Genomic DNA, 15726 nt, shown 5'->3' on the forward strand with positions numbered 1-15726 from the left:
GGCATTTCCCTAATGACTAATGATGTTAAACATCTTTCATGTTCTTATTGGCCATTTGTATATCTTCTCTGAAGAAATGTCTATTGAGATCTTTTGCTCATTAAAACAATTTTTTTTGGTAAAATTTTTGTTATTCCCTGATCTTTCACTGGCTAGCGTACCTTCTTGTTCTTTATCTCCCCCATCTCATTTTTCACACTACCAGTAGTACAGTCTTCCCGTTTGTATAGCCTCATCGTAGTTGGAATTCTTTGATTAAGGTCTACCTTCCCATGAGACTGTTGATTCTAAGAGAACAAAGACTATATGTCTTATTCACTGTTTTGTTCATTGTTGGTCCAATATTTAACACATTTTAGGTTTCCTGGCACATACCACTTGAACACTTGAATTGTATTCAATTTGATGCTCACATTGTTTCTCCTGTTGTGTCAGGAGGACTGCTGTCTCCACTGAGAAGTTTTAGGGGTCACCTCCTCTCTGACCATTTGTTCTCCTCTCTTCCATTGGTTGAGGGTTGTCCCTCGGGATATTAATTCTTGTGCATATCTGAGTTGAATACATCTGCAGAATGACTGCAGCTTCCATAGTATGGGAGGAACCCTGCAGTGAAAAACAACATGTTAATTGCCTGCATGGCACTGTTGAGGCATGGGGACCCAGTGAACTGCATTTTAAAATACAATAGCATCTGGCGCTCCCATTGCCTGGAACACATTCCACCATTACCATCATTCTCTTCAGTTGCCTGGCTGCCTCCTGTATATCCTTAAAAATGTGGCTCAGATCTGACACTGCCTCCTAGAAACCACCAGGCTGTGTTGACCCCCACCTGTACTCCTTGCATCCAGTGTTCTGCCTGCTGTGGTACTTACCACACTATCATACTTGCCTATTTATTTGCCGTACCACCCAAACCGCACCCCCCTCCACCAGAAGGCTAAAAGTCTTTTTTGTTGCCTCAGCAACTAGCACATACTAGATACCTAGTAAATATTTATAGGAAGGAAAGATTTAAACATAGTTGAAGGGCCTCCCTGGTGGCGCAGTGGTTGAGAGTCCGCCTTCCGATGCAGGGGATACGGGTTCGTGCCCCGGTCTGGGAGGATCCCATATGCCGCGGAGCGGCTGGGCCCATGAGCCATGGCCGCTGGGCCTGCGCGTCCGGAGCCTGTGCTCCGCGGGGGGGGGGGGGGGGGGCCACAGCAGTGAGAGGCCCGCATACCGCAAAAAAAAGAAAAAAAAAAAAAAAAAAAAAAAAACATAGTTGAAGATAAAAAATTGAAATAGCTGGCGTCTTAGTCTGCTCAGGCTGCTATAACAAAATACCATAAACTGGGTGGCTTAAACAACAAACATTCATTTCTCAGTTTTGGATACTGGGAAGTCCAAGACCAAAGTGGTAGCAGATTTGGTGTCTGGTGAGAGCTCTCCTCCTGGTTTGCGGATGGCCTCCTTCTTGTTGTGTCCTCATATGGCCCAGCGAGACATCTCTTCTTATAAGAGATGTCTTATAAGACATCTCTTCTTATAGGAAGACATCTCATCTACTTCTATTTATGAAGGCTCCACCTTAACCTAATTATTGGGTTGGCCAAGAAGTTTCTTCTGTTTTAAAGTAAAAACAAAAGACACATTTTTCATTTTCACCAAGAACTTTATTAAACAACGTATTCACCATTTTGTTCCACTACCTTCTGCCATTTTTCAGGCAACTTCATAATTCCAACTTCCCAAAATTTTTTATCTTTTTGGACAAAGAAGTATTCCATATGCCTTTTACAGTCTTCCAGGGAATTGAAATATTTTCCATTAAGAGAATTTTGTAAAGACCAAATAAATGGAAATGTGAAGGTGCAATGTCTGGTGAATACAGCAGATGAATCAGAACTTCCCAGCCAAGCTGAAACAGTTTTTGCCTGGTCATCAAAGAAACATGTGGTCTTGTGTTATCCTTACGGAAGATTATGTGTTTTCTGTTGACTAACTCCAGACGCTTTTCGTGGAGTGCTGCTTTCAGTTGGTCTAACTGGGAGCAGTACTTGTTGGAATTAATTGTTTGGTTTTCCAGAAGGAGCTCATAGTAGAGGACTCCCTTCAAACCCCACCATATACACAACATCACCTTCTTTGGATGAAGATCAGCCTTTGGGGTGCTTGGTGGTGGTTTATTTCGCTTGCCCCACGATCTCTTCCTTTCCACATTATTGTATAGTATCCACTTTTCATCACCCATCACAATTTGTTTTAAAAATGGAACGTTTTCGGTGCACCACAACTACTGAGCCTGTGCTCTAGAGCCCACGAGCCACAACTACTGAAGCCCTGCACCTAGAGCCCGTGCTCCACAAGAGAAGCCACTGCAACGAAGAGTAGCCCCCGCTCACCACAACTAGAGAAAAAGCCCCCACACAGCAATGAAGACCCAACGCAGCCAAAAAAAAAAAAAAAAAAAAAAGGAACGTTTTCATTATGTTTCAGTAGAGCATCGCATGCGGAAATACGGTCAAGAAGGCTTTTTTTGCTTAACCTATGTGGAACCCAAACATCAAAGCGATTAACATAACCAAGCTGGTGCAAATGATTTTCAACACGTGGTATAATGTTGCTTGTTCTCAATTAGTGCCTCGATTTGATCGCTATCAATTTCAACTGGTCTGACTGACCGTGGAGCATCGTCCAGCAAGATATCTCCAACACGAAACTTTGAAAACCACTTTTGACACGTTCAATCAGTCACAGCACCTTCTCCATACACTGCACAAATCTTCTTTTGCGTTTCAGTTGAGTTTTTACCTTTCTTTAAATAATAAAGCATAATATGCTGAAAATGTTGCTTTTTTTCTTCCATCTTCAATATTAAAATGGTTACATAAAAATTCACCAATTTTGATAAACTTTTCTTCAACGTTCGCTGATATGACAGCTGTCACAATACAGTCTAACAAAATTGTTTCGAATGAATTTAAAGACAACTAAGCGCCACTAGAGCCATCTTACGGAAAAAAGCAAACGAACCTTTTGGCCAACCCAATATCTGTCAAAGGCCCCACCCACCTCCAAATACCATCAAATGGAGCATTAGGGTTTCAACATGACTTTTAGGGGAACACATTCAGCCTGTAGCAGATGGAAGGTAGAAAAATGGATAGAAAGAGATACTAGGAGAAAAACATGAAAAGCACTAATTCCAAAGAAACGTGGTAAGGAAAACAAGTAAAATGTCATTCCGAGTTATATAATAATGGACACTTGGGGGAGTGAGCAATGGATTAACAGTAAATTAGTTTAAAATGCTTACACAAAGACAAGAGCCCAGAGGATAGCCGAGAAGCTGGCCCAGCTTGTTGAGATGTTCCTGGAGGGCTGCGGTTGAGGTTTAAAATCCAGCTAGCTTAGGTCACTGCTGCTGAAGACATAATTCAGTGTGTGTTTTCTGATGCACTTGTATGTATCAGGCACTGTGCTCTCTGTCCATCACAGGAACTTACAGGCTACTCAGAGACAGAAACATATATCGACTCCAATGGGCTGGGTGAACTAATGCACCCCAACAAACACCACGTGCAAATCACTATTCCAGGTGCATAAACAGATCTTGCTGAACCCACTGAAGAGCTCTGTAAGAATATGTAAACAAGTTCAGAGATATTAGGTAATTTCCCATGGTTACACACTAAGCCCTGACGTGGACACTCTAGCCTAACTTCTGTCCTTTTTCCCCCACTACTCACTTACCTGCCTTTCACATTCATCCTTTTGTTCTTTCACACAACATAACTGACCAACTCATATGGGCCAGGCACTGTGCAAGGCATGAGCAACAGATACCATCCCAGGGAAGAGCATGGTCACAGTCCCTGCCCCCCCAGGGAGCTAAACATTTGTGAGAACAGACATTAAGCAGGTAATGTGAGGCGTGTGGAGTGTTACAAACAGGGAAACGTGGGGTGCTGACCTGAGCAAGCAGTTCCGGAAGACCTCTCTGAAGAAGTGAAGACTCTTTAGGAGTTAGCAAAGTTGGAACTATAAGGGAGAAAAAGTACGCCAGGTGGATGGAATAATACATGCAAAGGGACAGAGAGAAGGTACATTCAAGGACCTGGGCTGGAGAGGTCAGTGTGTACACACTTGGGACTTAATCCTAAAGCAATCAGAAGCCACAACGTCTAATTCACAGAAGTCCTTCCCCACAGCAAGAGGCAAAAATCACTTAATTCTAAATCACTTCATTTTAAGATGTACCAAAAGCCTACAGGATAATTAGTTTGAATTAAATTTCCCTGGTTTGTAGCCACAGATGCAGGATACTATGGGTTGGATCCCACAGGAACCCGAGTAAAAGGGCTGCTTTCCCCAGAACTCCCAATTATCAAGCCCTGATGCCCCAACAGCACTGTGAAATTGTCCCCAGGAGGGAATGTTGAGAGCTTGAGCAGAGCAGGTCCAACCCTGGCTCCTGGGTTAACATCTGAATTAGTGAGGTTAATTATATTAGACCATTGCCAGTTATAATTTATACAGTTTGTCTTTTCTCCACCTCAGGATAATGTCCCCTCCCCTCCTCAGTGTAAGTACTTCAGCTCTCAGGCAGCCTCCAAGGGGCACGATGCTCCACCCTCCCTCTTCCCTCCTCTGCTGCTGGCTGCATCCCACAAGGAATCAAAACACCCTTTGTTAAATTCCATGAGTCAGGAAAGAATGGAAACCTTGCTTTCAAAATGCTTACACGAGGCTTCTGGGAAAAGTGTAAGGAGAGCGTCTCTAGCTAAGTTAAACTAGTAAATAAACTGGCTCCCAAGCTGAAATGGGCAGGACAGCCTGAGGAGCAGGTTAAGCAACAGAGAAAGGAGACATATGGGAAAAACACAAATCACTGATAGTAAAATAATTTTATTTCGTTTCTTTTTTAAAAAAGGTAGCATTTCACATATAAATTTAGACTTCAAGATTACCAAAAGGAACATCCCTGAAGGGGGTGCGGGGGGGGGGGCAGACTTTGAGCCCCAGTGAGCACAGGGAAGCACATTCCTTGGAGAGTTTAAGCGGAAGTCCTTTCTTGAGAACTTCACAGTGCTACTTCCCTGTTCCTCAACTCTGCCACCAGAGCCTGTGGTTTGTAAGAAAACCCATATTCATCACTTTGGGGCAACAGTTTTTAGCTCATGGGAATAGGAAACATCTCTAGGAATGAAAGCACAAAGGTCAATGATCCAGATTTCCCACAACAATCATTATTTATATGCAGCAACAATACATGACAGGTAAAGAGTTTATTATATAGTTCCAAAAATCTTTTAAAAAGGGCTAGAGAACACAAAATTCATTCATAAAGAGAATGTATATAATTAAATGAGCAAAAACAAAAAAATTATTCTTTCCATATTACAAATGCCTTTATAGGATAAGGCCCTGGGAAAAGACCTCACATCTGGGACTCCTTTCCCGTATTAAGTGTCTGGCACAACCCAGAAGCTGTCATGAGACTGACAGTTAGCTTAACGGTTTCTGGAAGTGGTCCCATGACTTTTCTGTCTGGCTTGAACACAGTGTACACAAATGGTGTCTTAAACTGCGTAAACTCAGGCCTAACTACAGGGCACACTCATTCAAGAAAGTTAATCTTAAGATTAAAAAAACGTCCAGATGAAACAGATCTCCCATAGCCACAGGCTAACTGTCATCCTCTCATGTAAGTTTACATCCACTGGCTGCCTAGGAAGTCAGTGGAATAATCCTGATCTCCTAGTTGAGGTGAAAGCTGCGGAACAACTTAGATTTCAGCATCTCAGGGCCAGGAGGGAAGGAGGCAAAGATGACCAGGGGTGCTTTCTAGGTTACTCCTTGATCCACCCGGTGGGCTCCTGATCAGTGTTGAGAAGGAGAACCCGTGGGCCAGTAACCATGGCAGCCCCAGGATCTGACCTTTAGGCAGAGGTACTGGGGCAAATGAATGTACCCCAAATCCAGTTTTAAAAATAAAAACTTCCTGCAGTTATGGTACAATACTGTGCAGTGAACAGCTAGGAACTGGATGCTGCTTCTATTTCTGGTTAAAGTCCTGTTCCACTCTTGGCCAGAGCTGAGAGGTGACACAGAAAGAGTTGTCTGAGCCTAAAAACCAGGCACCTTAGTCACACATGGCCTGGGCAGTGACATAGACAGCCATCACCCAGTGGAGGGGTATGTATGGCCCCCAGAGCTTTGGTTCAAAGCAAAGGTTTCATCTCACCCAAAACTTCAAACTAAGCTCTATCTCTGAGCCTACGAATGCAATAAACTAATGATTAGGAATCTCTATGAAGAATCTCTGATTGGGTGGCAAGGTGCATGTCCCAGCAGGCCACCATCTTGACTCTAGGAAAACAAAAAGGTGCAAATCGTATCAAGTAAATTGTTGCTCAAGTGGAAGATCATTTCCTGGGGAACTTCAGCGGACTAGATGCTAATCACATGGATGAATGCTGGGACTGGACCCCAAAGAGAAAGCCTGGGTCCTGGCATAATCAGTCTTCTTTACACTTACCACATCCTGGCCGCCTTCTCTCTGACCTCCTATCTCTTGAATGACTGAGCACACATTTCCCCGGGGACCAATGTAAACATTATCCAATAGATCTCAGCTTAGAAAAACACAGCTTGTTAAATATTTAGTGTTTAACATTCCAGTGCAGGCAGTATGTTAGCATCAGACTTTCCCTCATTCATGAGTACCAGTTTAGAAAGGAACACACACAGGATATTTGATAAAACTGCACCTGAAAAGACCATCTGGGTGCCAGACAGCCAGCTCTATCCTGCAATCAGCTGATAAGCCAGGATTACCACAGGAAAGGCAGAACAGACGAGCATGAGTTCTCTGTAAATCTGAAGAGTCGTATAACCATCGTTCCCACTTAACCCCTTGGGCCATATCTTGACATGGGAGAACATTTCCACCTGTTGCATCAACCTGTGCTCTCCTTGTTTTGGATGGGGCTCTCTCCAGAGGGCTCAAGAGCCTCCTTAGAGGGGAGAGAGCTTTTTCTTCCAGTCCTAACCTCTGAATATTTCAAAGCACAAGAGGAGTCCACGAACATGCTAGGGATGTTGCTGCCAAAGTAGATCTTACTGTTAGAAGCAATGGCCTGGTACCTTTTGAGCTCCAGATATTCCGGGGTCAATTTGTGCTGTGAGAGGCAAACAAGAGCAAAGGCATCAGAACACTTTGGTGCAAGAGTCACTGCTCTCTTTCCTTACACAGATTTTCCCTATTGTTCTCCTGAATGTCATTCCTCAACTGTGAATCGCTACCAATGACCCTCTCTCACTTTGAAGTGTGGCTATCACATTGACAGCATTTTTCAGAATGGCATAAAACTACTGCCCCTTTCAGCGTAAGGCTCACCTCAATGACAAAGTCTTGACACTTGTGCCTGGCCAGCTTTTCCCATGACAGATTTGGATCACTGGTTTGGAAACTGAAATTTCTCATCTTGCCTTCATCTTGACCAAATTCCGTTCTGTTTCTATAGAGTTGTGTCCTCCAATATGTTAAGTTTATTTCTAAATTTACACTGGATTTCAAAGTACTGACGACTCTCCTTCTGACAACCTACCGTATCTTCAGACTTCTGAATATAGATTATGTTGTTCCTTCCTAAGTGGAAAAAGTTTAAGCCCTGCCTATGCCTTAAATCTTGACTCTAACCTTTCAGACTGCATCATATAACTTAGCAACCTCCTTCTCAACTTTTCCTCTGTTCCACTCTACTGTATAATTAATAACCTTATAAACCTTGGTCATATCCTTCCCTATATCCTTCCCTTCTCAGACTACTAGGGGTTCTAGCTGACTTTTAATTAAATAATTCCTACTAACTAGGTCTGTACTCTCTAGACCTAAACTTACCCCAGTCCCTACACAAAAATTGTTCACCCACACATCACCCAACTTCCTTTCTCAAATTACCACACATGAAATTCCTCATGACTAGAGTATTTTTTAAATCCAACCAACAAGCAGTACTCAACTGGGGGCATTCGGAAACGTGTACGTGTGGTGGGGGGTGTGGACTGTTAAAATAATTGGTGAGCACTACTGACAGTTTAGCAGGCAAGGGCCAGAATGCATGAGAGTCTTCAACAATGAAAACGTATCTCACCCCAAGATGCTAAGAATGTCTGATGAGAAACTCTGCTCTAAACAAGCTTAGCATCTACCCCAAAGGTCTACCTGATCTGGGAAGCAATTTTAAATGAACTTTACTCCTCTCCTGTCACTCTTGTCATTTCAGGAGAAGACCTTTAACTTTCCTGATTATTGAGCCCTTATACAGCAGTACAAATGTATGAATTTATGGCATTTGACCTGGGTTTATATATCTGCTTGCCTTTGTCCTAGCTCCCCACTTTTATGAAGAACTATACAAAGTTCTCTACCCATAGAATGTGCAACATATGTCTTTCCAAGTGACTGGATGATTCTAGAGGGTGTGATGGTAACTACCCTTCCTTGACACTGGATAAAATAGCCTCCATTGTGTTAGAAGCCCCACAGGGGAAAGCAAAAACTTAACCTATATTACTAGGAGAGTGACACAGAGAGCCAGTCACCTTGTTTGAAGTGGCATATTTGTGTGCGGCGTAATACTCAGCATCTGCTTTCGCCTTCTCTCGGGCCAGGAACGCAGCATCTAGTAAGCAAAACAGTCAGGGTGTTTAAAACAGAGCAAAGTTGCAATCCATTTCCTCAGCTGGGTAAGAGTTCAGACTCTACCTTAAATAGAAGCCCCTTTATCCACTGCTTGATATTCCAATCATTCACTTTACTTTAAAGGCATAAAACAACATTAGCAGTTTTCAAATCCCAGTCCCCAGACAACTCCTTCTCAAAGGGGAATACTCTTGTCAATGTCAAGTTAACTCTCAGCTCGTCTGAACCCACTTCATTTTCCACCCTAAGCTGCTCCTTCTTTCCTCCACCCCTCATCACCTAAAGCCTCACACCCCACCCAGGCTCTAGGCTTTAAGTATTAATAATTAAGTCCAGACATGAGAGCTCTGCTCTATTTACCGCACTGTCTCCATCCCCTTCAAATCTGATTCAGAATCAGCTAATGTAGAATGATAGGAAGCATCATCGTATAAGCAAAAGAGGTTGAATATTTGGTCTTCAAGACTGTGAGCTAAGAACATCGACATCCTGCTATGTGTAATCAAGAGTTTGGGAGCCTCTACGAAAATTAGGGCTTCTTTTTCCCCCAGCTAATTGTTTGGTTATTTTTTTGGTTGACAGGTAGAAAAGAAACTGGTGGTGGTGGGGTTTCTTATCTTGTATATTCTTTAAAACTGATTACTTTACCTGAGAACAAATAAGCCCCACCTTAAGGATGGAAAATGAAAGGCTGGGTTTCCCATAGTCACAAATCAAACAAAAGAGCTAGATATGCAATGGCAATTTTAAAAAAATTTGTCTAGAATATCAGGCCAGCTACTTCCTCCAGACCACCCACCATAACCCAGACCCAGTCCCTGAGACAGAGAAGCAGTTCAGGATGGTCAGAGCCTCTTTTCTCCCTGAGGTACCTTCAATTTCAGAAATGCGCTTTTCAGTTTCTTTCTCCATCACCTTCTGCTGAAACCGAATTTTTGCCACTTGTGCAATCTTCTCTGCTTCTAAAATTATATACAAAACAAGACCTTCAAAAACACTTCTCTAGTTCCAGAGGTACTTAGAAACATGAGCACATAGTCTAACAATTATATAAGGTTTTATGGGCTCATTGTTTCATTGTTTTATCTATTCAGACTGTAAAACAACTCAACAGAAAAAAGGGAATTTATTTCCTACTTCACTGTTCTATTTTGACAGTGCTTGTTTTGTGGGAAGGAAGGGTACAAAAGGTGACAGTTCCAGTCCTTCATGGGATTAAATGGCAATGGTCCACAAGCTAATGGGGAAAAAAAAAGATACTTCATGAACGTTCTCAGAACAAAAACAGAGCAACACAAATGTATGGCAACATAGGACAATTATATAATGTGGCAGGAGAAAGAAAGAATAAGGAAAATAAAACAAGGAAGACCTTCTGGAAGAAATCTTAAAGAAAATAATAGACATGACCTAAGAGGACCTGGCAGAAAGTGTAAACAAAAACAAGATATACGAATTAGCATAGCAAGTCACAGTTGAAGAGGTGATAAAGAGCCAGCTTATAAAAGAAGACAACAAAAAAATTACAGAGAGGGCTGGAAGACCCCTGTTTTGAGTGACAGGCTAAAGAATTTAACTTTAATATATACTCAGGATCAACTGTTATGTAATCATCAGGGAAATGATGTGATGAAGGGTTACCAGAGGAGGAGTATTCTGACTACCGTAGAAGATAAAAAAAGAGAAAGCAGGGTAATTCACCTGAGAATGTGAAAACAAGTGTTGGGAGTGAACAAGGTAGCTGCAGCAGGCAATTACAGGCAGGGAAAACAAAACATCCTTAGGAAATCTCTGGCCTAACCAAAGGATTCAGGACCAGGGAAGAAAGACTCTAACTATACTTTCAATACAATCACTGCAATTCTTGAAGAACATTCTCAATTCTCCTTTTCAGCCAAAGAAGTTGAATATTTTAACATATCTTCTCCTTGGCCTCTGGAGGAAGTGTATAATGGAAAGAACATTTCCAGGTGGTTTCTTCTTTCCATAAGGCAGGATCCTTTACCAGCTACTCCAGGGCATACTTCCCTATCTCCCCATCAGCATAAAATCAATCTATCACCATACCGTCCTAAAAATAGGCTGTGTTCAGCTGGGCTAAAAATTTAGCTATAAGCAGAAACTCAAGATAAAATTTGAATAGAAAGTCAGGAATCTGGAGCCTGCAGCTAGAACCCAGAGAATGGTGTCTCAACATGGGGAACTGATGCAGTAATCCTATTTCACACTGTTCTCTGATGTGTGGGCATAAACCAATAAAGAGCATGACCAAACCTCTAGTTCTAGAAAAATGGTGGAGTAGGCTAATGAGAAACCCTTCCAACACCTTAAAATGCTAGATAAAATATAACAAAATTGTTTTCTAATGTATAATTGAGATCATAAGAAAGAATGAGAGATCCTCAAGAGAGACAAGTAAAGAGAGAGCTGACAGGCTGTATGGTGGCAGCCCTGGGAGTGGTTATTAGACTAGTAAGAGAAAGGGCCTTGGGCTATTGCCCATGCAGGGCCAGGAGATGAGGCCTTGAGATGTTAAAACTGAAATTCCCCTATAAAACCCGAGGACCTGCTAAAGGGCTGCAACTCTACCCACCAGCCCAGTGGCATATTATAGTGAAACTAGAGAATACACAAAGATACAGAAAATTCTTTTATTTTTTTTAACAGAGAAAATTCTTAAAAGTAAAAAGTGGAGCAGAAGCCAAACAAAAACAAAATAATACTGCCAAGTGACAAAGAAAAGTTTAGCTGGGCTTAGAACTGTAGGCTAAACTACCATTCAAGAATGAAATAAAAGTATTTCAGACTAAGGAAGACTGAATAAATTTTCCAGTCCGTAGCCTTTACTGAAAAAAAGCTAGCAGAAAAAAAGAATGAATTGTCAGAAGAAATGGAGAGGAAAAAATTACACAACATATTTAAATCAAAATAAAATATTTACTGTAAGAATCAATGATGATAATAACCAATGGGGGAATAAAAACAACATGAAACTACAATACTAGGCAACAATAATATGTAAAACTGGAGGACAGTGATATGAGTTAAAGCATCCTAAGATATTGTTCAAGAAGAGGATGGAAAGAATGATTAACTTTAGATTCTGTCAAGTCAGGTATGCTTGTTAACATTTTACAGGCAACAACTAGTTACAAATTCTAGAAATAGAATGTAAAACTTCCAATCAAGTAAAAGGAAGAAAATAATAAAGAAAATACAATCAATTCAATACCAATCAGAAAAGAAGGGAAAAAGAAGCATGGTAAATGGCACAAAATTAAATGATACAAACAAGTCCAAATATAGCAGTAACCACAATAAATATAAAAAGACTAAACTCACCAGTTAAAAGACAGATTCTCACATTGGATAAGATAACAAAATCCAGCTATATGCTGTTTACAAGAGACACACCTAAAACATAATGACATAGAAAAGTTGAAAGTAAAAGGATGTGAAAACACACATCAAGAAAATAACTAACCAAGAGAAATCTGTCATAGCTATATTATCATCAGACAAAATAGACCTTAAGCCAACAAGCATGTCTGGCTATAAAAGAGGGTTATTACATAACTGGACCAATTTTCCACAGAGATGTAACAATCCAGTTCTGAAACTAAACATTCTTAATGATATAGCCCCAGAATACATAAAGAAAAAAAGTTATAAGTCAAAAAATTCATGGTCATAGTGGGGGATTTTAACACACTCCTCTCAGTAATTGATAGCTCAAGAAGGCAAAAATTAGAAGAATACAGAAGATGTGAACAATACAATTCATAATCCTGACATAACGAATATGCAGAGAAACCTGCATCCAACAAATAGAGAATATACATTCAATCTTTTCAAGCACACATAGAACATTTACCAAAAAAGGACCACGTACTGATAATCCACAAAACAAACTTCAACAAATATTTAAGAATCCATATAACAGATCATATTTTCTGACTACAATGCAATAACATTGGAAATCAACAATAAAAAGGTAGCCCCCTGAGAACCAATTAAATTAGAAATTGAAAAATATACTTTTAATAATTCATGAGTCAAAGAAGAAATAATGGACATTTTTTTTACATGAAAACCAAACACCAATAAATAAACCTCATTCAAAACTTGTGGATGTACCTAAAAGCAGAACTTAGAAGAAAATGTATAATCTTACATGTTTCCGTTAGAAAAGACTAAAAACTAAAGAATTTAGTAACTCAAAAAGTTAGAAAAGAACCAGTGAGTAAAATAAATAAATAATAAAAAATAAGTGTAAATAATAATTGAAAAGAAAGTGACTAAAGAATCAACCAAATCAAAATTTAGTTCTCTGAAAAGATGCATAAAACAGACCTCTGATCCAGCAAAACAGAAGGCACAAATAAACAATATCAGGAATGAAAAGGGGCATACAGATTTGGTACAGAGTTTAAAAATCATAAGAGAACTTTACAAATTTATGCCCCCAAATTTGAAATAACAGATAAAATGGAGAATTTTCTAGAAAGTATAACTACCAAAACTGACTTAAAAAAGAAACAAATACCTTACACAATATAGAAATTAAATCAGTAGGTTAAGTGTTGCCATAAAAATCAAATGAGCATACAAAAAAGCACAAACCCCACTAGACCAAGATGGTTTTTATAACTGAGTTCCACCATACCTACAAAGAGGAAGTAAAACATATTTTATACAAAATGCTCCAGAACACAGAAAAAGAAGAAATGTTCTCCAACTCATTTTGAGGCTAGTATAACCATGATATAAAAAACAAACAAAAAACCCCCCCAAAACCTTAGAGTAAGAATGTAAGAAAAAAAAAAAAGCTGACCATTTATGAAAATAAAAGTAAAAAATTAAAAGAAATTATTAGGGTAAAACTCCTACTTCATGGTCAAGTGAATTTATCCCAGGAAGACAAAATAATTCAGTAAGAGAAAATCTATTAATATAATTCACCATATTAATTGCTTTAAAAAGAAAAATTATATGGTCATCTCGACAGATTTAGAAAAAAACTCGAAAAGTTTTAGCAGTCATTCATGATAAAAACCCTTGGCAAGCAAGAAACAGAAGGAAATGTCATTAACCCGATAAAAGTTAAGTATAGCAAACATCACTGGAACTGTGTATTTAAAGTTAGGAACAAGACAAGAATGCCTGTCACCATCTTTCTTTTCAACACTTCACTGGAAGTCATAGCCTAAAGCAGTAAGGGAAGAACTAAAAGGTGTGGGAGTACAGAAAAAAAAAAAACAGAACTGTCCTGATCTGAAGACAATACGATTATTTGGGAAATCCAAGAGACTATTAGAAACAACAGCATTTTCGGCAAGATTGCTAAATGAAAAAATTAACAGCATACCTATACAAAAGTAAAAACCAGTTTGAAAATGTGCCTTGAAAAAAGAGCCTATTTATAATAGCAAAAAATTTGAGGAATATATAGGAATAAATCTCTAACAAAGAGTGTGTAAGAACTTTGAGAAGAAAATTATGACACTTTTTTGAAAGACCATTCTTTCATTTTTCATTCTCATAAATGGAGAAATATAACAGATTTATAAAACTCAATATCATAAATATTGTAATTCTCTCCAAACTGATGTACTATATACAAGTAATGTGATTACAATCAAAATCCTTACAGTATTTTATAGAGTTGAGGAGCTGGTTCTAAAATTTATTTGGAGGAATAAAGGGCCTGGAATAGTCCAATACAATTTTAGAAATAGGAACAGTTTCGAGGAATAGTTAAGAAGGAACTTGCTCTCCCAGATAGCAAGACTTAAAATGAAAGCTACAGTAATTAAAGCAAGGTATTACTGTAAAAGGATAGACCAAGAAATTGAAAGAAAATAGAAACCCTAACAACAGAACAAATTATATATAGGATCTTATTATATGACAGATGTGGCATTAGAAATAAGTACAGGAAATAAGGAACTACTCAATAAATAGTCTAAGACAATTGGCTTGCCTTTTGGAAAAAATTAAACTGAATTTCTATGTCACACTAAACATGAAAATAAATTCCAGATGGACTCAAGACCTACATATGAGAAGAAAAACTTTAAAACTTTTAGAATAAAATTATTACTTTGGGGTTGGAGAAGAATTCTTAAAACAAGATAGGAAAAGCACAAACTGGAAAGGAAAAGACTGATAAATTTGATTACATGAAAATGAAATATATATGTATGTCAAAGACATCATAAAGTTCAAAGACAAGCCACAAATTGAGAGATGATATTTGCAATGCATAAACCTGGGAAGGGATTAATAGCCAGAAGATACAAAGAACTTCTACAAATCAGTTTAAAAAAGTAATCAAATAATGGGCTAAAGATATTAACAGGCAATTCATATACCAAAAAAAGGGAAACCCGAATGACCCATAAACGATACTCAACTTTACTAGTAACTGTGAAAACTCGTATCAAAATTATGTGATACCATGCCCATCATCAAACTGGTATAAATTTTTAAAAATCTGGTAACTCCAAGGGTAGAGGACGATGTGTGGAAATGGGAATTGAATACGGCAGCACAGAAATTGAAACTCAAACACTGCTGAGGAGAGGGTAAAATGGAGAAAGCACTTTGGAGAGCAATTTGGCAGCGTGTTGTAACTTGAAGATGCGTGTACCCTATGACCCAGCAATTCTACTTCAAGATATGCATTCTAGAGCAGTGCTTCTCAAACTACCTGTGGGAAAGCATTTTTTTTTTGTATTTCAATATTTTATAAATTATAATGAGCTACTAGAAAAATATTTAAAAAGAAAAACATAAGCTCCAGTTTTTTATTAGATTCAACAGACAATAAAATTACTGTGTTAAAATGTTTTAAGAACTTCTAAACACTCATTCTCAATTTCCATACTCATCTCATTGTGGATCCAAAACAAAAAGCCGGTGACAGGGCACCGACCCACATCACATGTGGAGTAGCACTTCTCTAGGAAAACTCTTGCATATGCGCACAGAGAGACATGGATAAGGGTATTACTGCAGAACTGTCTGTA

At 39.1% G+C, this 15726-nt stretch overlaps 1 protein-coding gene across 2 annotated transcripts in view; it reads right to left on the reverse strand.

Annotated features, from left to right (window-relative positions):
- Positions 1 to 5212: 5212 nt before the first annotated feature.
- ERLIN1 (ER lipid raft associated 1) overlaps positions 5213 to 15726 on the reverse strand; it is a 35585-nt gene continuing 25071 nt past the window's right edge. For both annotated transcript variants that reach the window (XM_082631663.1, XM_082631664.1), the window contains exons 10-12: positions 9568 to 9657; positions 8596 to 8675; positions 5213 to 7169 (exon numbers count right to left, since the gene is read on the reverse strand). In XM_082631663.1, the coding sequence (XP_082487789.1) occupies positions 6948 to 7169; positions 8596 to 8675; positions 9568 to 9657 (392 nt within the window). In that variant the 3' untranslated portion in view covers positions 5213 to 6947. The remainder of the gene's footprint in view (positions 7170 to 8595; positions 8676 to 9567; positions 9658 to 15726) is intronic.

Source organism: Mesoplodon mirus (assembly GCF_964341445.2).
Source record: "Mesoplodon mirus genome assembly, chromosome: 2".
NCBI classification, from domain to species: domain Eukaryota; kingdom Metazoa; phylum Chordata; class Mammalia; order Artiodactyla; family Ziphiidae; genus Mesoplodon; species Mesoplodon mirus.